The sequence below is a fragment of the Ursus americanus genome, chromosome 36 (genome assembly GCF_024610735.1).
Source record: "Ursus americanus isolate L20-20 chromosome 36, mUrsAme1.1.p, whole genome shotgun sequence".
Classification (NCBI taxonomy): domain Eukaryota; kingdom Metazoa; phylum Chordata; class Mammalia; order Carnivora; family Ursidae; genus Ursus; species Ursus americanus.
In genome coordinates, this window is record NC_142162.1 from 6,101,096 (window position 1) to 6,127,137 (window position 26,042).

Consider the following 26,042-nt stretch of genomic DNA (forward strand, 5'->3'; position numbering starts at 1 on the left):
TGTGACCAATATAATTTCTTTGGTTGTTGGTTAAGGGATGACTTCAGTGTTTTATTTAATAGTGATAAATCATTGCTGGTATTCCTTCTCACCAGCAGAGTTCTGTTAATAATAGTTACAGGGATTTAGATCTAGCTTTGGAAAGGTGACCCCTTGCATTTAGAGGTTCATCCTTTTGTCCACAGATGGCTAGATTGGTCCTATCCTTAGAACATTCTTGGGCATACCTATCTGCAGATACAGAGGCCTGCCCAAATTCAAACAAGTTTCTGCATGCTCTTTGACAGTTTTTATAATATCTGTTAAAGTGGAATTGCTTTTAAAAGAAGTGTAAAAGTGTTAAGTAAATATTTTTGAAAGATTTGCAGCTTCGGATAACTTGGTAGTTTTGGTGTCTCCTGTTTTGTTTGTTGCGGTAGGGCCAATTTTTTATGTATTTACTTCTTGCTGTAATTTTCTTTTCTTTTCTTTTCTTTTCTTTTCTTTTCTTTTCTTTTCTTTTCTTTTCTTTTCTTTTCTTTTCAAGATTTTATTCATTTGACACAGAGAGAGAGGCAGGCAGAGGCAGAGGGGGAAGTAGATTCCCTGCTGAGCAAGGAGCCCAATGGGGAAATCCATCCCAGGACCCTGGGATCATGACCTGAGCCGAAGGCGGCCGCCTAACTGACTGAGCCACCCAGGCACCCCTACTTTTTGCTGTAGTTTTCTAAGTTAATGGTTGCTTTTTTTCTTTGAGAAGATTGGTAGTGTTTTTATAGCTACTTTTTTTTAACTTGGGAAGATTAGGAGTGAAGTTTCATCGATAAGAATTTTTTTCCATTTCCTCAGAGTATCTATTACATTTCCAAAGGGAGTAGTTGAAAGTTGCAGGAGTTGTTCAGCTTAGGAAGCTCCCTGCAAAGGCTCAGGTAACTCAGGCTGTTACTTCTACACTGTAGTTCATTTGCTCTGTCCAGAGTGCATATCTATTTTCTGCCTTAGAACTGTTTTATTGTTTTATTTTATTTAGCCCAACATCTCCAGTGCACTTGAAGTATGTGAAGTGTTAAATTTACTAACTAGGCATTTTCTAGGTTTTACACTTTAAATCAGGTAGGGGCAGAATATAATGTCACTAGTCTTGTTCAGAAACTTGTATCTTTCGCTCTTGTTTTACATGAGGGAATATTTAAGAATTAGATAAAATGCTAATCTAGCAAGCTCACTAGTAAAGGACACATTATATTTCTTACTCATTGAAAAAAATCCGTTTTTGAACAATTTTTTCAGGGTTATCTGCAAAGGGAGATAATATTGAAAATATTAGTGTAGCAAAGTCTAGATAAAATTAGAATTATATTTTCAAATCTGCATGGTATACATGATAATTTATCCTAAATATTATTGGTAAGCCTTTTTATTTGGGAAATCATGAGGCTTGTTTGAATTTTTATGTTTGGGAATAAGAAAGTTCTACTTGGGGGGGGGGCGCCTGGGTGGCACAGCGGTTAAGCGTCTGCCTTCGGCTCAGGGCGTGATCCCGGCGTTATGGGATTGAGCCCCACATCAGGCTCTTCACTGGGAGCCTGCTTCTTCCTCTCCCACTCCCCCTGCTTGTGTTCCCTCTCTCACTGGCTGTCTCTATCTCTGTCGAATAAATAAATAAAATCTTTAAAAAAAAAAAAAAAAAAGAAAGTTCTACTTGGGTAAACCTGAGAAACAAACATTTTTAGCCGTGTAAGAATTGGGTATTATTTTTCTATTCTGCCAATTGTCAGTATTATTGAAAACTTAAAAATATTAATTGTGCTCCTTTAAGAGCACAGAGAGAGATAATTATTGACAAAAAAAACCTCCCTAATATTAGGGGAGTTTCTTCTGGAAGTTTGTAACAGGCATGCCCAAACACAAACAATTTTTTCAGTATTTAAACAGGGTTAAAGCTGGGCTTATAGGCTGGCTAAAATTTTTAATGAGTTCATGTCAAAAAATTAATGAAACATGGGGCGCCTGGGTAGCGCAGTCGTTAAAGCGTCTGCCTTCGGCTCAGGGCGTGATCCCGGCGTACCGGGATCGAGTCCCACATCGGGCTCCTCTGCTGGGAGCCTGCTTCTTCCTCTCCCACTCCCCCTGCTGTGTTCCCTCTCTCGCTGGCTGTCTCTCTGTCACATAAATAAATAAAATCTTTAAAAAAAAAAAAAAAATTAATGAAACAAGTCATGGTAATTTTGTTTTTGTGTTTTATTTTTATGAGAGAATATCTTACAATAATGATTAAATTTTGTTTTCTATTGAAAACATACTGCATCGGGACGCTTGGGTGGCTCAGTCAGTTAAGCATCTGCCTTTGGCTCAGGTCATGATCCCGGGGTTCTGGAATCGAGCCCCACATCGGGCTCCTTGCTCAGTGGGGAGCCTGCTTCTCCCTCTGCCTGTCACAGGCTCCCCCTGCTTGTGCTCACTCACTCTCGCTCTCTTTCTCTGACAAATAAATACGTACAGTCCTAAAAAAGGAAACATATTGCATCAAAAGTCTGGAAATTGCTGCAGCTAAAGTTTCCAGTTGATACAATATTGAAAAAACTATATACTTGATTGAAATTACATAGTGAAGGGCCTTTTAATTTACTTAGTCTTTATTTAGAAGAATAAGCCTAACCAAAACATGATGTACTTTTATTTATGTATTTTAAGAATTCTCTACACCCATCATGGGACTCGAACTCACGACCCCGACCCTGAGGTCAAGAGTTGCACTTTCTATCTACTGAGCCAGCCAGGCGCCCCAAAACGTGATCTTCTTTTAGGCTAGATAGATAGATATATGATAGCTGTTATCAGTAGATTTACTCCACCAGCTCTTAGTGACTGCCTCTCAAAGAGCCAACGATGGATATCTGGCCTCTTGGTCTTTCTTTTTATAAATTTTTTATTACTATATCATTTGTGATGAACTGTGCTACTAGGCTCTGTTTCAGAGTCACACTGACAGGTTGTGGCCAGTTAGATAATTAGATCCAAAAATCAGTTAGCTGAGTCTCACTGTGCTACGGTCATGTCAAACCAACCTTGATTTGAAAATATCTCTGATTGCAGGATCTAATGAATGACCTCTTAGAGAAGTTATTTTTCTTAGCTTTATTATACTTGTTAGTAAATTATGTGCCAAACCTTTCTTTTTAAAGATTATATTATTAATGATATATTTCTACCATTTGATTTTTACTCAAGGTTTCCTCAAGTGTGAAACTTGTTTTATGTCAAAAGTGTTTTGACTCTAGGTGAGAGGTGGGTTGCTATTATAAAGGTGGAGGCAAAAACATTTCAGTTTAAAACAAGGAAAACAAAATAAATGCCATGCTGTGGGTCAATATACAATTTGCTTTACTGCTTCTGATTCTAGAGAAAAAACCCTAAGTAACGTATTTACAGTAGGAAAATATATTTTGCTCCTGAAAGCTTGCTTTTTGGAACTTATTCATAAATAATAGGAATAGTATATATACTTCTTAAAGGTGTCTTCCAAATAAAATTATTACCTTTTAGGGTTTTGTTTTGTTTTGTTTTTCAAACTAATGGTATGAAGAGAACGCTTTTGAAACATTTGGAGAACAAGTTGTATGTTTATGTAGGTTAAAAGTTTAAAAAAAGTGCTTCATTTAATCATAATGTTTTCATCCAGTCTTTCCTTTACATAGCACCATGATTTTAATGTTTTTAGCATTAGTGCTGTGTACAGTGGCCAGTACTAAAAGTATGGGATGGTTTTCTTATAATTTTAGGACTACTTTCATTCAATACTTGGACTTGCAAACATCAAAAAAGCTATTGAAGAAGCTGAAAGACTCTCTGAAAGCCTTAAACTCAGGTACAGACATTATTATAAAATCCCTAAAAGAACATTCATTTAGAAGATAAAAGTAATATTTAGAACTTGTCCATTTATATCTGACCATGCTTATGAATCCCAGTTCCTAGAAATAAATCTTATGTTAACTGGAGCACAAAATTTAGAATCTTTGGCCATATTACCTTTATTATGTTCATGTGTTACCATTCATATTTTTTACTGAAAATCTAAAAATGTTTAGAATGATAGATTGTTAAGGTAAGCATTAGTGTAGTACATCAGAGCTCAGGTTTAATTTTTTCTAACTCTCTGACAGGATTCTTCAGAAAAATATAATTCCTCATATGCCCCAGGTTGTAATGGGTTACTGGACACTGGTCTTACGGGAATGCAGTATTTACTATTAGTTTTGCCTAGTTTGCAGTAGCTATGTATATTTAAAAAACAGATCTAATTCTAGTATTTACCATGACTGGCTTACCAGGCTTATAAAGTAATTAGCAATTAGAAGCAGTATGTTTCCATTTTTAGTTATTAGTCATTCTTTAACAAAATAAAAAGGGAACTGTTTTTCTAAATGATATTTCACGCTTGGATCAATGAACTATTCTAGTTATATACATCATAGTCTTTACTTAGAAATTACCTTTTTGAATTAATATATTCCCTTTATCCTTTTCAGAAATTACTAATTTTAGGGCTGGAGTATATTAGGGTGGTTGATACAATTTAGAATCACTATTCTCTTCCTCCTTTGACCAGTTAATCAAATGAGTAAAACAGAATTTCCCTTATTGATGTTTCTCTTGGATTTGCCTAGTTTTTCCCTACTTGTACTATTACCAAAGATACTCCTTTATCTTTTAGTCATTAAGGCCATTTTCTCACTTATTTGTTGTCTTTACTTTTTATATTTTGAACTACTTCATAAGCGAATGAGTCTTTAGAATTCATTTTAAGAGTGTAAGTCCTTTGAAAAATTGCAGGAGATTTGAATTTTTAAAGGTTGAAATTTTTGGGAGGGAAAGAACAAAAAGAGCATTAAACAACTTTAACTTGAGAGCATAGTGTTTCTTTTCAAGATTTTTGGGCAAGTTGAACTAAATCTACAGAGGGCAGATTTATGAGTTGTTTGTAACAGAACACTGGCAGAATCAAATTTCAGTTGGAGGGAGAAAGTATGCTGCAATAAAATACCCTATAGTGGGGTGCTAATTTTATGGAACTGTAACTCTTTTATTTTTCATGATCATGCCAATAAAAGACATCTTGACTTCTTTTCTCAACTAGATATGAAGAAGCCGAAGTTCGGAAGAAACTTGAAGAAAAGGACAGACAGGAGGAAGAGCAGCTGCAGAAACAGAAAAGGCAGGAAGCAGGAAGAGAGGATAGTGGCACATCACCTAAAAGTTCCTTGGAAAATGTAATGGATTCTAGAGACAAAACCCAAAAGGTATTTCAAATTTATTCGTGAAGTAAAAAGACCGGTTCTTTTCTTCAGATGATGTGCTTAAGGCAAGTTGAGATAACCACTGCAATGTACTTTGAGGCAACAGGGGTAAAATTTAATGCGTTTTTATTAGAAGTTGAATTAAATATTCCAGCTTCGTTTGATTCCTTTCTTTTGGAGCTTTACAGAACTCTGTTCTGCATATCAGTTGGTTTTTTGCCATTACTATCAACTCGATTAGAGCTGTAGAAAGAGCATTTGAGCTGTGATTCAGTATATCTAAGTTCCAGTCCTATGTCAAGTGTTGCTTCACCCTTCTAGGACTTTATTTCCTCATTGCCAAATGAAGATCTTGAAATAGATGATCTTTAAGGTCTCCTCTTTCAATGTAATTTACATTGAAAAAGATTTGGTATACTACTTATTTGATGCCCAACCTTACCTGTTTCTAGGGTCTCGTACTCTCTTCGCTTTTTCTTCCTTTCTGACCATTTCCCTTCCCTCTTCCTCTTTTGTTTCATTTTATTCAGTGACCACTTGTAATCTAGCCACATCATTTGTTTGCCAAGAACCATCAGTGACAAAGTCTATACCTGCCAGCTACCGCTCTGTCTTCTTTTCTTCACCTTCTGAGAAATTATTCTTCCTAAAATATAATTTCTTTCTTTTCTTTTGTGTGTCTGTGTTTGCTAAAATATAATCTCTAATGCACTGTTGAAATTCATGGAAAGATTTCTGCTTTGCTTTTTCTTAAGGATTTTGTAGCTTTCAGCTATCATTTGTATGTGATCATCATCGGTTTCATTGAGAGATAGTTATTGAATTACTTGTGATTGTACTAGGCACTATGTAAGAAGAAGTGAAGAAATATGGTTTGTTGATTGTAGGAACTCATAATGTAAGATAAATAACACTGCCCTAGGGGGATGTTTTTTTGTAGGTCAAGTGGCTGATACAAATAAGTAACAAGACTTCAAAGAATTATATGAAAGGGACTTTTCAATCTCTTCATTTTTTTGCCTTTCCAGCAGGAGAGCCAGCTACTTTTATTACTTTTACTTTTGTTTAGCCTTTTTATACTGAAAAGAAGTACAATTAGACACTGTTACCCAGTGTCAATAATCAGTTAACATTTGTCACATTTTGTATCTGCGCCTCTCCCCTTTTGCTAGATTATTTCAAAGCAAGTTCCAGAGGACATACCATTTTACTCTTAAATATTTCAGTGTGCATCTCAAAGAAAGGGACATTTTCTTTATAATGACAATGCTATGTTTTCATCTCACAAAATTAACAAGAATTCCCTGATATAATCTAATACCCAGGCTATATTCACATTTACCCACTGTTTCACAATGATATTTTAGAGTTGATTTATTTGAATTAAGATCCACACAAGGTCTACTCGTAGTCTTCTGATTGTTTTGTCTCTTAAATTAAGTCTCTGTAGTACTCTCTGCTGGAGTGCCCCCTTTCTTTTTTTTTATTTCATGCATTTGACTTTTTAATTCAGGTGAAATGAACCAGCCACATTCTGGATTTATCTGATTGTTTCCTCCTTGTATCATTTAATCTATATTTCTATCTTCTATATTTCTTGTAGGCTGGAATTTCAACCTAGAAGCTTAATAGGATTCAGGTTCAGTTTTTGCTTTTGGCAAGAATGCTTCGTAGGTGATACTGTGCACTTCATATTGTATCATGTTAGGAGGCACATTACATACAGTTCTTTTTTAATTTTAGTGATGCTAAAACTGATCACTAGGCTCAAGTGGGTCATTGGTTTTTCATCTATAAAATGAGTTAGTACCTTACTGAAATATCCCATGTTGTCTTGGTTAGAAAATACAAATTTGTATTTTTACAAATTTTTATTTTCCTTCAATTATGTAATATTGAACTCTGAAAGGAATAGCCAGAATTTTTATTTCATTGTAAGAAATATTCCGTCATCAAATTAAATATTAAATTTCTGTAACAGTCTGTATTTTTATATTATATTTAGCCCTTAACTGAGGAAATTTCAAGGAAGCGTTATATGATTCTGATGTGCTGCTAGTTATTTTAGCTGTTTTCTGCTACCAGATAACCTGATGAAGCCATGACTCTTCATCTGTATTTTAATAAAATGCCAGTACTCTGCACACTTCATTTTCTGGGCTTTCAGTTTCAGTGAAGTAATAGAGTTGAAGTTTCTGTTTCTATGAAAATTTTTACTTCTGTTAAAGTTGAAACTTTTTTTTTCTATGATATAGATAAATGGTGAAAAGAGTGAAAAAAATGAGACCACAGAGAAAGGTAAGTGTGTACAGAAAGAGGGAGTTCTTTCAGGTTATTATCGAGATCTTCTTTTAATCCGAATAAGCTTCAGATTTTACGTTATATTTTTATGTAAGCAAACAATGTTTACATACATTTTGTGTGTAAGCTTTATCATTTTTCTTAGTCTGTATAATTATATCGAAAACGTGTTTATATTCTGCATATATCATGGAGAATATTAATGGTGATATGTAATTAAAAACATCAAAGCACAGTTTGTGCTTTTCAGTGGTTTTTTTTTTTTTTTCAAGATGTAGTTTAGCATAGGGGTTAAGAGCATGGACTCTTCAAAGTCGGACTGCCTAGATGTTGAATACTGTCTCCTCCTTTGAATTTCCTGTGATCTTGAGCATGTTACTTAACCTCTCTACTTTAATTTCCCCCTCTGCAAAGTGAGGATAGTAGTAGTATCTGTTGTATAGACTTACTGTAAAGATTGAAAAAGTTAATATAGGTGGAACTCTTAGTGACTTTATATAAGTGAACTTTGTCAAAGGGTTCGTGTATTAGCTATTATGACTTATGACTCTAGTTTGTAGACCTGATTATTTAAAAGTCTTCTCCATTTCCCTCAAAAAAATCTAAACCAGTAATTTGGATGTTATCCATAGGTGGTATTGATACTCCAGTCACAAATATGTGACCTAAACAGCAAAACTCAGTTGCATAAGTTTTCCTCTCTCAGAAAAGTTTCAATTTAAATATTAATTATATGTAGCACTAAAATAAATCCCTATTTAAAATATTACTGTACAACAGGGGGTGCCTAGATGGCTCAGTCAATTGAGCACCCGACTCTTGATTTTGGCTTAGGTCATGATCTCAGGGTTGTGAGATTAAGCCGTACATCAGGTCCCGTGCTCAGCAGAGGGATCTGCTTGAGAGTCTCTCCCTCTCCCTTGGCCCCTCCCCTGCTCTAAAATAATAAATAAATCTTTTAAAAAAATTAAATATTACCATACAACAATTTAAAAAATAAACAATGTAGTAAGATACCTTCCTAAAAGCTGTTATTAATTCATTCCAAGATTTGTTTTTAACTGTGTTTTTTGTATCTCAACCTGCTTGGATGTTACTTTTCCAAGTGGTTTGTTCCCAACTTTTTAAGACAATTTTGTTGTCAAAATGATCTTGATGCTTAGGGAAATAGGATGGTTATTAGCTGGTGGGTATTTTAGCTTAGAAGATACCGTGACTACATTCTTCTCACGTCTCACTGCCGAAATAGTTCTTTTCATTTTAAGCTTTCTTGTAGTAACTTTTTATTTTTTTTAAATCTTTGTTTGCTTGTTTATTTATTTTTAAAGTTTCTATTATCGAAGTACAGTTGACCTTGTGCTTTTTAATCTTCATTTTCGGGTGGTAGAAGGTGGAAGAGGTCAATAGCAACATAACAAATTTTTATTTTGGCTAAATATTAAAGGGCTAGAGAGTAAACATTTTGGGCTTGGGGGTGGGGGATGCTGTCATTCTTGCTGTCTCAGCTAGAAAACAGCCATAGACAATATGTAAACACTTTTGTGTAGCTATGGTCCACTAAAAACAGGTAGCTATAGTTTGTCAACCCCTGACGCAGAACACAAATAAGCTTTTGGCTTGTTACTCTAGGAATACTTGAAAATCTATACGTTTTTCAAAAAGCCCCTCATAAGACCTCATCAGAGACTTTTTAAAAAGAATTTAGAATCTGTCAAAAATTTTTGAACCATAGATGTTTGTTCTGGTTGACATTTGTCAAATGATTTAATTATTAAAAAGAGAATAAGAATGTTTTCATGAGATACATATATTAATTTCCTTTATTTTATTCCATCAATAGAGCCAGCACCAGGTGTAGTTGTAACCTCAAGAGCAAGTTTTGGTGTTTTAAGCCTTCAGAAACAACATTGAACTAGCTTCTTGATAAATGTCAGAAACACAAATTATATTTAATTTTAGTTTAAAAAGTAATAAGTAGTATGGTGGGGTAGCAGGTATATGATACCTAGTACACTTCACTCTTCTAGAAGAAGACATGATTGTTCTGTGTTTACTGAACAGAGCTAGGTATTTCTTGTTGCTTATATTGTCTGTCTTGATTCCAAGGAGCAGTCACAGCAAAGGAGCTATACACAATGATGATGGATGAAAACATCAGCTTGATTATAATGGATGCTCGAAGAATGCAAGATTATCAGGATTCCCATATTTCAAATTCTCTCAGTGTTCCTGAAGAAGCCATCAGTCCAGGGTGAGTCACTGTGTATTTAGGTAAAATGGTTAACTGTGGACAGTAGTAGATATTACCCTAGCATCCAAGCTACACATGATAAAGTTGGTTTTTTCCTCCTGTTGCTCCTTAATGGCACACTTTACCCTTTCTCTGAAGGGTGGTGTAAAGGACATTCTGGTTTGGCTGTTTTCTCCTGTTTGTGGCATTTGTAGTCTTATTAGAAAAGAAGTGAAGCTGCCTTTGTGTGCCTTCTCTCCCAAGCTTTTTGTTGACTAATTTCTCCTGTTATTTTTCTGTTTGTGAGCTCGTGAAGCATATGCACCAAATTGACTAAAATCGTGAACTAATTGTTTTTTATTTTGAAATACCCCATCCCATTATCAGTGGTAAAAGAGTACACAAACACTTTAAAAAAAAAAAAAAAGGCAGTATAGCCGAATGATTCAGCGATCAGATAGACTCTGAAGTCAGACTATATTCAGATTGTAACCATCTCTTATCAGCTACGTTACTTCTAGCGATTGACCTCACCTGTCTAAGCCCATATTTCCATCTGTAAAACAGGGATAGTAAAACTACCGATTCCAGAAGTTTTGAGAAGTTTAAGTGAGAAATTTTATACACACACACTTAGCACAGTGGCTGGCAGTTACTAAAGTGCCACTTACTTTAGTAAGGACTTATTAAAAAGCTTTTTTTTCTTCTTTGATTCAGTTTTAATCTATAAAATAATTTAAAGTTACTTGCATGGATATATTACATATTAAAAACTATCATAATAGCTACAGAGCTAAAATTCCATATCCAGAGCTATTTTTACTATTTTGAGTGTTATATAAATTATATAACCTCTCCAGGTCTTAGCTTATAGGATTGGATTAGTTAAAATCTATGGCCTATTTTAAGACCTAACTTAACATTGAAAAGATACACGTTTTAAATTAGGTAATAAAATTTGCATAGTTTTTGTCACATTGTTGATGCTTGACAAATGTTTGACTTGAAGAATAGGGCGCTTTGTAAATATGCTGTTTAAAAGTGAGACTGGAGTGCTTAGTCCATTCAAGTAGGTGTGAATATATTCCCAGGTATTTAATCTTTGGGTGGTGTAATCTATAGTAATAGAAAGCTGGTGGTTTTTATTGAGCTTAAGTGTTTCCCAAAATATGAGAAATTTGACTACTGTGAAACTCATGATGAGTTTAGGTTGAAGATTAAAGAACAATGAACTGCATGCCAAGAAAATTATTCCCCTTTAATTTTTGTTTCAGTCTTTCAGAAGTAGTTATAAGAAGTCTCAGTTTGGTGTTAGCATTCCTTTTTAATATTTGCTAATCTCCTTTCGTAGAGAGCAGGCCTCAGACTTTTTGTAGGTTACAGTATCTGCAGCTAGCTGATGATGATTACTATATTCCTTCTTTGTCTTTTTTAACATTTTAATACAGTATAGTATACATACAAAAGTACTCCCATCCTAAGTATTTAGCCCAGTGAATTTTCAAAAACAACACACCCATTTAGCTAACATCTGGACCAGAAATAGAGTATTACCACCACTCCAGAAGCCTTTCATAACGCCCTCTGTTAGTTACTACCCATATCCCCACCCACCAAAGGGGACCACCAACTTCTAACAGATTTCTTTTTGTCTGTTTTTGTATTTTATATAAAAGGAAATTTACACTGTAGTCTTTTATGTTTGGCTTCTTATACCCAACTTTGTATTTGTGAGGGGGCCTGGGTGGCTCAGTTGGTTAAGCATCTGCCTTTGGTTCAGGTCATGATCCCAGGGTCCTGGAATCAAGCCCCATGTCGGGCTCCCTGCTCATTTGGGAAGCCTTCTCCCTCTCCCTCTGCCTGCTGCTCCCCCTGCTTGTGCTTATTCTCTCTCTGTCAAATAAATAAATAAAATCTTTAAAAAAGACAAAAACAAAACTTTGTGTTTGTGAAAGTCATCTGTATTATTGTGTATAGTTGTGGTTCATTTATCCTCATTGCTGTATGCTGATTTATTGTGTGAATATAACTACTGATCTATTTTATTTTTATGATTGTCCTTTATTAGATATGATGCTGTTTTTCCATGTATATAGGAATATACATTTTCCTGTTAAATTTAAGTAAAGGATCACTTTCAATTAAGTAATTAAATTAATAATTGTTTAAATATTAAATAATAGCCGAAGTAGTGCAAAATTGAAGCAGCTTGTGAAGATGATACGTGAAAGACTGAAATTTGGGAAATACTGGTTGATACTATTATTTCGTGATCATGGTATTTTTTGTAGAATACTGATTTTGAATTTTTAGACAAAGAGTATTTAGGCAAATATATCCCTAGAGTCAGAAATAGTCCTTAAGAATACCCCATTTCAGTATTTTTCATTCTTTGTTGACCAAACATCCTTCTGATCACTATGTATCAGGTGAGAATATTATGAGACAATATTTTGTATTTCTTCTCTTTTTCTTTATTTCCTAGAAGATATAGTAGCCAACATTATTATATAGGAATGAGGGGTTTTTTTCTTTTTTTTTTTAATTTACTTTTTTTTTTAATTTTAATGTTTTTTTATTATATTATGTTAGTCACCATATAGTACATCCCTGGTTTCTGATGTAAAGTTCGATGATTCATTAGTTGCGTATAACACCCAGTGCACTTTCTTTTAAACAACCTAAACCATTTTGTCTTACGAATAAAAGTGCACCAGTCCTGCCTTGCCAGTATCATTTAAATATTAAAATGCTTAGTTGCTTCGCCAGGAATAATATGGAGTTCCTTACCTGGATGAGCAAGTCTGTATTATTCATTCAGTCATTCAGCAGATATTTACTGAGCATTAGTTTACTATGGGTTGGATTGCTATGGTCTAAGTGCTGGGGCTTAACTGTTGAACAAAAATTTTGCTTCACAGAACTTGTATTTTAACAGGGAGGTGTGGTAGTGAAACAGACAGTAAAACTTGAAATGTATGCCTGCTACTAATAAGTTCTGTGGACATGGGTGTGTCAAGTGTGTACACTGGGATAGGTATTAAAATCTTAATCCAGAAAGGCTTCGCAGAGAAGCTATTACTGAGCAGATCTTGAGGGGTAAGGGAAATGAGTGATGCAGTTATCTGAGGGAAAAGGATTCCAGACAGAAGGGCAGCAGGAGCAGAGGCCCTTAGGCAGGAGTACACCTTGATAACCAGGAACTACAAAGAAGCCAGTGGCTGGTGTGGAGGAGTCAGGGGGCAAGTAGTTAGTGATGAGGAGCTGATATAATAGGATTGGGGGGGAGGGGCCATGCTGCAGGCCCATTCTGAAGACTTTAGGTAAGAACTTTTAACTTTTATGTGAGCGAAAGAGAACGTGAACAACATGCTTTAATGTAGAGTTGGTATTATTCACAGCTGATGATTTAAGAGGCAGCACTGCAAAACAACTAAGAGCATGGACATGAACCAGATTGCCTGAGTTTGAATTTGACTTGACTTGGCAGCCGTAACCTTGGGGAGGTTACTTAATATCTTTGTGCTTCAGTTTCTCCATTTATAAAATGGGGATAGTAATGTCTGCTTCATAGGATCTGTAGTGAGGATTCAGTGAGAGTCTATAAATAAAGCATTTAGAATAGTACCTGGCACATAGTAAATGCTCTGTGTGTTTGTTAAATAAACATTTTGGTATCTGGCTAACTATTAATTATATAGGTACAAGAGAACTGAAGTATAAATAATGTTACTCAAGTGATCCCCCCAGTGATTTACTTGTAGCTGAGAGAGGGAGGGGCTCAGATGACTTCCTCTGTTTTCAGTTTTGGCCCCCTTTTTTTTGTGAAGGGTCAGAATTGAGTCTACTTCTTTTAGTTTCTAATGATTACTAAAATATACTTCAATGTTATGCAAAGGTGAAGTTGTTAAACATGTTGGGATATTTAATACCCTGATACACAGTTAGACCTTAGAAAGAAATGTTTCTTAAAGTTCGCTGTGATGTGATACAGACTAGAAGAAAACTCAGTGTCTTATATTAGTATATTAGGACTTCTCGTCTACCTTTGCCCCAATACAAATGTTAATACATTTCAGAGTCACTGCTAGTTGGATTGAAGCAAAACTCCCAGATGATTCTAAAGACACATGGAAGAAGAGGGGGAATGTGGAATATGTGGTACTTCTTGACTGGTTTAGTTCTACAAAAGATTTACAACTTGGAACAACTCTACGGAGTCTGAAAGATGCACTTTTCAAGGTTAGCAAGTTTCCTTGTTAGTTTACTGTGATTGTAAGCGTTATTTGGTTGTTAGAAAGGTATATTGACTAGCTGTTTATCTCAAGGATAAGAAGATCCATCAACTTTGGTTGTAAATTTTTTTAAAAATTCAGACCCGAGGGGCGCCTGGGTGGCACAGCGGTTAAGCACCTGCCTTCGGCTCAGGGCGTGATCCCGGCGTTCTGGGATCGAGCCCCACATCAGGCTCCTCCGCTGGGAGCCTGCTTCTTCCTCTCCCACTCCCCCTGCTTGTGTTCCCTCTCTCGCTGGCTGTCTCTATCTCTGTCGAATAAATAAATAAAATCTTAAAAAAAAAAAAAAATCAGACCCGAAAGATTAGTTTTCAATCACCAAGTAACAACAAACTGATCTATCTAAAGTAGGATTAGAATTTCCAGGAACATAAGTTATCTGAAAAAAAGCATTATTTTTTGTTTTAAGAATTAGACTATGCAAACATAAAAGCAAAGGAAGAAGTCCTTGAGGAGAAAAAGATAGACTGACTTGATAAAATAAAACTTCAAGTGTGAAAAAATGTTAAAAGATGAGAATGCAGGAAACAGGAAAGTATTTGCAACAAACATGGCAATACATTTGGCCTTTGAACAACGCAGGGTTTAGGGGTGCCAACACCCTGCGACAACTTTTGACTTCTCCCAACTTGTACTGCTAATAGCCAGAACAGTTGATCAACATAACAAACAGTCGATTAACACATATTTTGTATATTATATGTATTATACGTTATATTCTTGCAGTAAAGTAAGCTAGAGAAAAGAAAATATTATTAAAATCGTAAGGAAGAGAAACTACATTTATAGTACTGTACGTATATTTATTGTGCATGTATTTATCTGCCCATATAGGCGGATGGGCAGTGTCAGGACAAGGTCGGTGGCAACAGTGGGTCTGGCCCTGGGATGGCAGTGTTCCACAGCCTGGTAGCTTCTGCTCAACAGTGGCAGCTGCTGGGTAGGCCTGCAGGTAGTGACAGCACCCTGGAGCACAGTACAGCTGCCCCGTCTGCCTAGGTAGAGCTGTGCCACCAGCCTGTGGCTACTGGCAACTATAGCCACACATGTGTGTTCTGGCCTCCAGGAACCACTGTGCCGAGTGATCTGCCCCTGGCCAGGGAGGGTCCTAAACCCAAAGAGGACCAGGGCAGGGAGGGAGGAATGTCAGGGATGCTTGGCTTCCTGGGCAGCACTGTCCTGCCCTCTGGGTACAAACCTCTACTTCAGCCCAGCCTCCTGCCCACCAGCCTAGAGCTTTCAACCTAACCGCTCTCTTGGCACACGGTGAACTGTAGCCCTGTCCAGTTTGGGGATTGCTGGGGGCTGCTGACAGCCTTGGGAGGTTTCCCCAGGTACTCAGTGGGCAGCAGGCACTACCTCTGCACCAGTCGCTTTCGATTTGTTTCCATGGAGACTGGGGTGGGCAGTTGTAAATAAATGCCTGTGGCTTTTGCTGTCAACTCAAGAAAAAACAAGCGTGTAAGTAGACCTGCGCAGTTCAAACCCATGTTGTTCAACAGTCAGCTATAGTTTAGAACACCCAAAATATGAAGAGTTTTTGCAAATAAGAAAATCATTTAAGATAAAATAAGCAATGGACACAGACCTGAACAAGTGACAGAACATAAAAATGATCTTTACTAGTAGAAATGCAAATTGAAATAGTAAATGCCATGTTGCTCACTAAATTAACAAAAGTAAAAATAATGCTCATTTAATTTGTTAAATTATTAAGCTGATAGCACTGAATGCTGGTTAAGATTAAACTTGATGTGCTGGTAGGAAGGTCAGTTGATGGAACATTACCCTTCAGGGGACAATCTTAAGCCCTTAAAACAATTCATGCTTTAAACCAGGGAATCTGGAAATACACCCAAGTATAGATGATACATGAAACTGCTAATAATCAGCAAGTTTTGACCTCCAAAAGTGGCAGTTTCATGAAGTACAATCTAAGATAAATGGAAGTTGAGTGTATGATAAAGATGACAAATCAGTGTGGATGAGATTGAGTCCTGTGTCGGGTTCTCGCTGAGTGTGGAGTCTGCTTAAGATTCTCTCTCTCCCTCTCTGTCCCCCACCCCCCACAAACTCTCTCTCTGTAAAAAAAAAATAAAAATAAGTTGTTTTTCCCTTTTGCATGATAAAAAAACAAAACAAAACAAATCAGTGTGGAAAAGATGCACTGAAATGGTTTGGGGACAGCTGGCTAGCCACTAAGTAAAGAATGGGGACCCCTACCTTACTTCTTAGATCACAATGTATTCCACATGGGTCAATGACATAAATATGTTGATTGAAACAAGAAATACTAGGAAAAACCATTTGTGGGTGTTTTTTATTATCTTGATGCTAAATCAGACTGTAAAGGAAGATCTATATATTTGACTGTGTTAAAAATCCCATAAGTCAATCAGGAAAAATAATTGTAACATATATGACAAAGAGCTATTTTTCTTAATATTCCGAGTACCCTCACCATTTACTAAGAAAATAGCAAACTCTACCGAAAAATGGACAAGGGAGATTAGTTAGGTCCTAGGATATTAATGGTTAATAAGTATCCTAAAAGATGTGCAGCTTAACTAATAAAAGCTAATTAAAACATGATACCATTTTATGTCCGCCAGTTTGGTAAAAATTATAAAGATTTAGAATAGGCATTCTCATTTGTTGACAAATATATAAATTGGTATTATCTTTTTGAAGGGCAATTTCGCAGCATCTACCAAACTTTTAATCCAGCAGTTCTAGTTCTAGTAAATTATCCTAAAAAAATACGTGGTTATATATTTTTAAAGATCAGGAATAAAATGTTTATGTGCCTTGGCTCAGCAACACCACTTCTGGGGATTTTCCCTAATGGAGTTGATTGAGTGTGTGCATACACAAGGATCTTCAGTGTTTATCTCAGCATTGTTTAAAATTAAATGGGGAAAATAACCATAATGTGTTCCGATGATTGATTCAGTTTGGGGGTGTTGTGCGTGTGTGTGTGCGTGTGTGTGTATAAAATAGAATATTATCTGGTCATTACAAATGGTGATAAAACTGTTAATAAAAGATATTCATATAAGAGAAAAGCAGCAGCATAGAAGTCACCGTTTCGTGAAAATGAAATCTATAAAGTATACATGTGCATAGAAAACTCTAAGAATAAACCCTGAAATGTTAAAGTGGTATCTCTGGGTGGTTAGATTATGGATGATTTTTATTCTATATGAACTTTTTTTCATAACTTTCTTCTGAGATCATGGATTACTTGTGTGGTTTTAAAAACCTGATGTATCCATTTGTTTCATTCAATGCTGAATTTCGAATTCAGCTCTTGTTTTTTATAATTTCGAAAATGAATCTTTAAGTTTTAAAATTCAGTTTTTTTGTGTTTTTAACTGTGAAGAGACTGCCGCCATATTAAAAATACTGTTTCCTTATTTTATAGTGGGAAAGTAAAACTGTCCTGCGCAATGAGCCTTTGGTTTTAGAAGGAGGCTATGAAAACTGGCTCCTTTGTTATCCTCAGTATACTACAAATGCTAAAGTTACTCCACCCCCACGAGGCAAGAATGAAGAGGTGTCTATCTCATGTATGTATGTGAAAATTTTTGTTTAAAATTGCTTTGGTAAAATAAACTTTAAATTATTTATGTTCTCAGGGTAGTGGTCTTGGTTGTGTGTGTACTTGTCCTATTGGGTAGCAGTTTGTTTTCAGGCATAAAAAATACCAGATGTCCACAGCCTGAAAGTTAAGTTAATTCTTTAAGATTGTTGTGGTTGTCACCTCATTTACTTTACATTGAACTATTACATATAATATGCAAGAGTTATGTAAGTACTATTTATGGGGTTTGCTGTTCTTTGAAAAATGTTATTCTTTTTGGGGATTTTAGTGGATTTTACTTATCCTTCACTGGAAGAATCAGTTCCTTCTAAACCTACTGCCCAGATGCCACCTCCTTCTGTAGAAGTAAATGAAAGTATAGAATTGATAAATGATCAAGATGAGAGAATGGTACCACAGAACATATCAGCTCCAGTTGAGCCAATTGCTGCTTCTAATTCTGATATTTTACCCATAATTCAGCCAGTGCCTGTTACAAAGAACGTTCCACAGGTATGTTCTTGATTTCTTTTTAACTTTATTGTTTCTCTTTTTTTAATATTACATTAAATGCATAGTATACAAATGAAGTTTTATATATAACCTTTTATATTTTATAAAGAAAAAATACCAGTGAGGAAAATTTATATGTTTTGGTGCCTTTTGGCTATAAAAATTCTTCATTATAATTCAGTCCTGTTGCCACAGCAGCATTAGAATAGATAATTCAAAAGATTTCAGAGGCAGCTAGCAATCCATTTACTATAGGCAGTACCAGTAAAAGATTGTGTTATCACAGTAAATATGAACATTTTCAGGAGTTTCTTGTATTATAATTTAACCCATAGTGTTTTCCCAAATAGTTTGGCTTAAAGATGATAGATATGTGATATCAATATTTTGCTTTCAAAATAATACTGTAGTTCTATTTCCTTAGAATTTGATACATAAAAAACATGCATGTTTTTTGTTATTGTTACTTCTTTTGTTATTATTGAAGTATTGTTGCCATACAATATTATATTAGTTTCAGATGTACAACATAGTGATTAGACATTTATATACATTATGAAATCATCACCAGAAGTCTGGATACCATCTGTCATCAAAGTTATTAAGTAAGATATTATTGACTATATTTTCTATACTATACTTTACATCCCTGTGACTTATTTCTTAACGGTAAGTTTGTGCTTCTTAATCCCCTTCACCTATTTCATCCAACCTCCTCAAACCCCTCCACCCTGGGCAACCACCAGTTTGTTCTCTTTATGAGTCTGTTTCGGTTTTTTTTTGTCTTGCTTTTCAGATTACACATATAAGTGAAATCATACAGTATGTCTTTTTTTGACTTATTTCACTTAGCATAATACCCTTTAGGTCCATCTATGTACTGCAAGTGATAAGATTTTATTCTTTTTTGTGGATGAGTGCTATATCACTATATATACACCACATGTTCTTTATCTGTTCATCTGTTGGTGAACACAAGTTGTTTCCATACCTTAGCTTTGTAAATACTTTAACATGGGGTGCATATGTCTTTTTGAATTACTGTTTTCATTTTCTTCTGATGAATGGAATTATCAGAAGTGGAATTGCTAGATCATATAGTTCTGTTTTTCATTTTTTGAGGACTTTCCATACTGTTTTCTCCAGTGGCTGCACCAATTCACATTCCCACCAACAGTGTACCAGGATTTCTTTTTCCATCACATCCTCACCAACACTTGATATTTTTGCTCTTTTTGATTTTACCCATTCTGACAGGTGTAAAGTGATAATTTCGGGTGGCTCAGTTGGTTAAGCCTCTGACTCTTGGTTTTAGCTCAGGTCGTGATCCTCAGGGTTGTGGAATCGAGCTCCCACATTGGGCCCCATGCTCAGCATATAGTCTACTTAAGATTCTTTCTCTCCCCCTCTCCACTACGTACTTGCTCACTGTCTCTCAAATAAATAAATCTTTTTTTTTTTAAAGTGATACCTCATTGTAGTTTTAATTTGCATTTTCCTGATGATTAGTAATCTTGAGCACTTCTTCATGTTTCTCTTGGCTACTGTACGACTTCTTTGGAAAAATGTCTATTTGGGTCCTCTGCCCATTATTAGATTGTGTGGGTTTTTTGGTGTTGAGTTGCGTAAGTTCTTTGTATATTTTGGATATTAATCCATTGTCGAATATGTCATTTGCAAATATATACCACATTCAGTAGGATGCCTTTTCATTTTGTTGATGGTTTCCTTCACTGTGCAAAAGCTTTTTAGTGTGATGAATGAATCCCATTTGTTTATTTTTACTTTTGTTGCCCTTGGCTGAGGAGACAGGTCTAAAAAATATTGCTAGAATCAGTGTCTAAGAATTTACTGCCTATATTTTCTTTTAGTTCTATGGCTTCAGGTCTTACATCTTGGTCTTTAATCCATTTGAATTTATTTTCATATAGATATAAGAAAGTGTGGTCCAATTTCATTCTTTTGCATGTTGCTGTTTAGCCTTCCCAACACTGTTTATTGAAGAGACTGTCTTATCCCCATTGTATATTCTTGCCTCCTTTCTCATAGATTAATTTACCATTTAAGTGTGGTTTTATTTCTGGGTTCTTTATACTGTTCCATTGATCATGTGTTTTGGTACCAGTGCCATACTGTTTTGATTAGATTTGTAGTGTATCTTGAAATCTGGAATTGCAACACCTCCAGCTTTGTTCTTCTTTCTCAGAATTGCTTTGGCTATTGGTGATCCTTTGTGGTTCCATACAAATTTTAGGATTTTTTTATTCTAGTTCTATGAAAAATAGTATTGGTATTTAGATAGATATTGATTAAATCTGTAGATTGCTTTGGGTAGCATTGATGTTTTAACAATATTAATTCTTCCACTCCACGAGCATGGTATATCTTTCCATTTATCTCATCTTCAGTTTCTTTCATCAGTGTCTTAAAAGTTTTTGGAGTACAGGTTTTTTATCTCATGGTTAAATTTATTCATAAGTATTTTAATCTTTTTGATGCAGCTGGCTATAGAATAGTTTCTTAATTTCTCGTTGTTATGGTTCATTATTAGGGTGTAGAAACAGAACAAATTTCTGTATATTGATTTTGCATCCTGCAACCTTACTAAATTCATTTGTTAGTTCTAATAGGTTTTCTGGTGAAGTGTAGGGTTTTCTACATATAGTGTCTTGTGATCCATAGATAATACCAGTTTCACTTCTTCCTTACCAATTTGGATGCCTTCTGTTTCTTTTTCCCAGCTGATTGCTGTGGCTAGGATTTCCAGTGCTATATTGAACAGAAGTAGAAAGAGCGGGCATCCTTCTTGTTCATATCTTGAAGGAAAATAATTCAACATTTCACTATTGAGTGTGGTGTTAAGTGTGGGTTTGTCATATAGTTCCTTATTATGTTGAAATATGTTTGCTATATACCCAGTTTGTTGAGTTTTTAGCATAAATGGATGATGCATTTTATCAAATGCTTCTTCTGCATCTACTGTAATGCTCATATGGTTTTTATCCTTCATTTTGTTGATTGATTTGCAGATATTGAACCATCCTTGTATCCCTGGAATAAATCCCTCTTGGTTGTGGTGCATGATCCTTTTAGTGTATTGTTGAATTCAGCTTGCTGATATTTTGTTGAATATTCTTACGTCTCAGTTCGTCAGGGATGTTGGCCAATAATGTTCTTTTTTACAGTGTTTTTGTCTGCTTTGCGTATGAGGGTAATGCTGATCTTGTACAATGAATTTGGAAGTGTTCCTTCCTCTTTGATTTCTTGGAATAGTTTGAGAAGAATAGATATTAACTCTTCTTTGGTAGAAATCACATGTGAAGCCATTTGTTCCTGGACTTTGGGTTGTGGGAGTTTTTGATTAGTGATTCCGTTTCATTGCTAGTACAGGTATACAACAGAGATATTGTGGGTTTTGTTCCAGACCACCACAATAAAATGAATTATCATGATAAAGTAAATCTAATTAATTTTTTGGTTTTTTGGTGTGTATAAAAGTTATCTTTACACTGTATTGTCTGTTAAGTGTGCAATAGCATTATGACTAAAAAAACAATGTACATATCTTAATTGAAAAATACTGCTAAAAAGGCTAGCCATCATTTGAGATTTCAGCAGGATGTAATCTTTTTGCTGGTGGAGGGTCTTGCCTCAGTGTTGATGGCTATTGACTGATAAGGGGTGGTTGCTGAAGTTTAGAGTAGCTGTGGCAATTTCTTAAAATAAGACAACAGTGACGTTTGCTGTATCAGTTAACTCTTTCTTTCATGGATGATTCCTTTGTGGTATGTGATACTATTTGATGGCATTTTCCCCACAATAAAACTTCTTTCAAAATTGGAGTCCATTCTCTCAAACCCTGCCAGTCCTTTATCAACTTAAGTTTATGTTATATTCTAAATCCTTTGTTGTCATTTCAACGGTCTTCACAGCATCTTCCAGTAGATTCCATTTCAAGAAACCACATTCTTTACTCATCCAAAAGAAGCAACTGTTCATCCATTCGAGATAGCAGCAATTTAGTCATATCGTCAGGCTCTACTTGTAATTCTAGTTCTCTTACTATTTCTACCACTTTGAGGTTAGTTCTGCCACTTTAGTCTTGAACGCCTCAAAGTCATCCATGAGGCCTGGAATCAACTTCTTCCAAAATCCTGTTAATGTTGAAATCTTGACATCTTTCTAGTAGTCACTAATGATCTTAACTTCATGTAGAATAGTGTATCCTTTCCAGAAAGCTTTCAATTGACCTTGCCTAGATCCATTGTAGGAATCACTTTCTACGCAGTTCTAGCCTCACAAAATGAATTTGTCTCTCTGACAAATAAATAAATAAAATCTTAAAAAAATAAAATGATAGATGTGTGACTCTTCCGTTCACTTAAACACTTAAGAGGGCAGGGTTATTCATTGGCCTAATTTCAATATTGTGTCTTGGGGAATAGAGAGGCCCAAGGAGAGGGAGAGAGACTGGGGAACAGCTGGCCCATGGAGCAGGCAGAACATACAACATTTATTAAATCATATGGGTATGGTTCATGGCACTGGAAAAAAAAATTAAAATAGTAACATCAAAGATCATTGATCACAAATTACCATGACATGAAGTAATAATAAAATGTTTGAAATATTGTGAGAATTATCAAAATGTGATGCAGAGATATGAAGTGAGCAAATGATGTTGAAGGAGTGTCACTAATAGACTTGCTTGACTCAGGGTTGCCAAAAACCTTTAGTTTTTAAAAAATATAATGTCTGCGAAGTGCAGTAAAGCAAAGTGCAGTAAAACAAAGTATGCCTGTAAATTAAGATTTTCTGTTCTTGCTGATTGAGTCTTGGAAAATTGTATGTTTCAAAGAATTTATGCATTTCTCCTAGGTTGTCCAATTCATTGGCATACAATTTTTCATAATCTTCTGTAATCTTTTGTGTTACTGTGGTGTCAGTTGTTATTTCTTCTTCATTTCTGATTCTGTTTATTTAAGTCCACTCATGTTTTCTTGATGAATCAGTCGGGCTAAGGATTTATCAGTTTTGTTCATCTCTTCCAAGAAGCAGCTCTTGATTTCATTGATCTTTTCTATTGTTTTTACTGTTTCATTTTTTTCTGCTCTCTTTTTTATTTCCTTCCTTCTGCTAATTTGGGGCTTTGTTCTTTTTCTAGTTTATTTAGGTATGAGGTTAGGTATTTTTATTTGAGATTTTTCTTGTTTCTTGAGGTAGGCCTTTATCTCTGTAGACTTCCCTCTTAGAACTGTTTATGCTGCATCCCAAAGGTTTGGACCATTGTGCTTTCATGTTTATTTGTTTCCATGTATTTTTTAATTTCTTCTTTGATTTCTTGGTTGACTCTGTTGTTTAGAAGTTCTATGTATTTGTATTCTTTCCAGATTTTTTCTTATAATTGATTTCTAGTTTCATACTGCTGTGGTTGGAAAAGATGCTTGATACGATTTCAGTCTTCTTAAATGTATTGAGACTTGTTATGTGGCCTAACATGTGATCTGTCCTGGAGAAGGTTTCATGTACACTTGAAAAGAATGTATACTCTGCTGTTTTGAAACAGAATGTACTGTGTATGTCTGTTAGATCAGTGTGGTCTAATATGTCCTTCAAAGCTACTGTTTCCCTTGTTTATTTTCCATCTGGATGATCTATCCATTGGTGTAAGTATGGTGTTAAAATCCCTTGCTGTTATTGTCATATGATCAATTTCTTCCTTTCTGTCTGTTAATATTTGCTTTATATATTTAGGTGCTCCTGAGATGGGTGCACAGATATTTAAAATTGTTATATCCTCTTAACTGGATTGATCCCTTTGTCATCATAGAATGCCCCTCTTTGTCTCTTGTTATATACAGTCCTTGTTTTAAAGTCTATTTTGTCTGATAAAAATGTTGCTACCCCACCCTTTTTTTTTTTTTTTTTTTTTTTTTTGCTTTTTTGCTTTTTTGCTTCCATTTGCATGGACTTTTTCCATCCACTCACTTTTAGTCTGTATGTGTCTTTAAGTCTGAAGTTTCTTGTAAGCAGAATACGAGATGGGTCTTATTTTTTTTATCCATTCTGTCATCCTGTGTATTTTGATTATAGCACTTAATCCATTTACATTCAAACTAATTATTTATAGGTATGTACTTACTGCCATTTTATTAATTTTTTCTGATTGTTTTTGTAGCTCTTTTCTGTTCCTTCTCTTGCTCTCTTCCCTTGTGATTTGTTGACTTTCTCTAATGTTTTGTTTAGATTCCTTTCTCTTTATTTTTTGTGTATCTATTACAGGCTTTTGGTTTTTGGTACGTATATAATACCTTAGATATATATAGCACTTAACTTCAAACACATTCTAAAACCACTACATTTTAATTCATCCCCTTCACATTTTATATTCCTTTTTTTTTTTTTTTAAGATTTTATTTATTTATTTGACAGAGAGACAGCCAGCGAGAGAGGGAACACAAGCAGGGGGAGTGGGAGAGGAAGAAGCAGGTTCCCAGCTGAGGAGCCTGATGTGGGGCTCGATCCCATAACGGCAGGATCATGCCCTGAGCCGAAGGCAGACGCTTAACTGGTGTGCCACCCAGGCACCCCTATATCCCCTATATTCCTTTTTTTTTTTTAAGATTTATTTATTTGAAAGTGAGAGTGTGCACTCCAGTGGGGGGAGGGACAGAGGGAGAGAATCTTCAAGCAGTCTCCCCACTGAGCGTGAAGCCCAACGCAGGGCTCAGTCTCACCACCCACAAGATCACAACCTGAGCTGAAACCAAGAGACACACTTAACTGACTGAGCCACCAAGGCACCCCTCCACATTTTATATTTCTGATGTATTTTACATTTTTTATTTTTGTATTTCTTTATTATACTTGATTTTTTTACTTTTGTCATAATCTCCGTAGTAGCTTTAGAATTAGTTTATCCCCTACCTTTACTATGTTTGCTCTTACCAATGACATTTTTTCTCTTAAAATGTTACATCTAATTATGGCCTTTTCTTTTCCACTTAACAGAGTTCCTTTAACCTTTTACAAGGCTGGTTTAGTGATGGTGAAACTCCTTTAACTTTTGTTTTTCCGGGAAACTCTTTATTTCTTATTTAATTCTGAATGATGGGGCGCCTGGGTGGCTCAGTCATTAAGCGTCTACCTTTGGCTCAGGGCGTGATCCCAGAGTCCTGGGATTGAGCCCCACATCGGCTCCTTTGCTGGGAGCCTGCTTCTTTCTCTCCCACTCCCCCTGCTTGTGTTCCCTCTCTTGCTGGCTGTCTCTCTGTCAAATAAATAAATAAATCTTTTTTTTTTTTAAATTCTGAATTATAACCTTGCTAGGTAGAGTATTCTTGGTTATAGGCTTTTTTTTCTACAATTCGAATATATCATGACAGTCCCTTCTGGCCTACAAAGTTTTTGCTAAAAAATCAGCTGAGAGCCTTATAGGGTTTCTCTTATAGGTAACTTTTTGCTTCTCTCTCGCTGCTTTAAAAATTCTCTTTATCTTTTTTTTTTTTATGATTTTATTTATATGAGAGAGAGAGCATGAGTGGGGGGAGGGACAGAGGGAGAAGAAGACTCCCCGCTGAGCAGGGAGCCTGACACAGGGCTCAATCCCAGGACCCTGAGATCATGACCTGAGCCGAAGGCAGATGCTTAATGGACTGGGTCACCCAGGTGCCCCAATTCTCTTTGTCTTTAACCTTTGACGTGTTAATTATTATGTCTTGATGCAGATCTCTTTGTTTTCATCTTGTTTTGGTTCTTTGTGTTCTAGACCTGGATTGTCTGTTTTCTTCTCTAGGTTAGGAAAGTTTTCAGCTATATTTTTTCAAATAAGTTTTCTGCCC

General features: G+C 35.5%; 1 protein-coding gene across 2 annotated transcripts in view; it reads left to right on the forward strand.

Annotated features, from left to right (window-relative positions):
* The window catches only part of USP8 (ubiquitin specific peptidase 8), a 74,250-nt gene that overhangs the window by 27,371 nt on the left and 20,837 nt on the right, over positions 1–26,042 (forward strand). For both annotated transcript variants that reach the window (XM_045812026.2, XM_045812027.2), the window contains exons 4-10: positions 3,762–3,847; positions 5,120–5,282; positions 7,535–7,577; positions 9,687–9,831; positions 13,890–14,052; positions 17,530–17,674; positions 17,978–18,201. In XM_045812026.2, the coding sequence (XP_045667982.2) occupies positions 3,762–3,847; positions 5,120–5,282; positions 7,535–7,577; positions 9,687–9,831; positions 13,890–14,052; positions 17,530–17,674; positions 17,978–18,201 (969 nt within the window). The remainder of the gene's footprint in view (positions 1–3,761; positions 3,848–5,119; positions 5,283–7,534; positions 7,578–9,686; positions 9,832–13,889; positions 14,053–17,529; positions 17,675–17,977; positions 18,202–26,042) is intronic.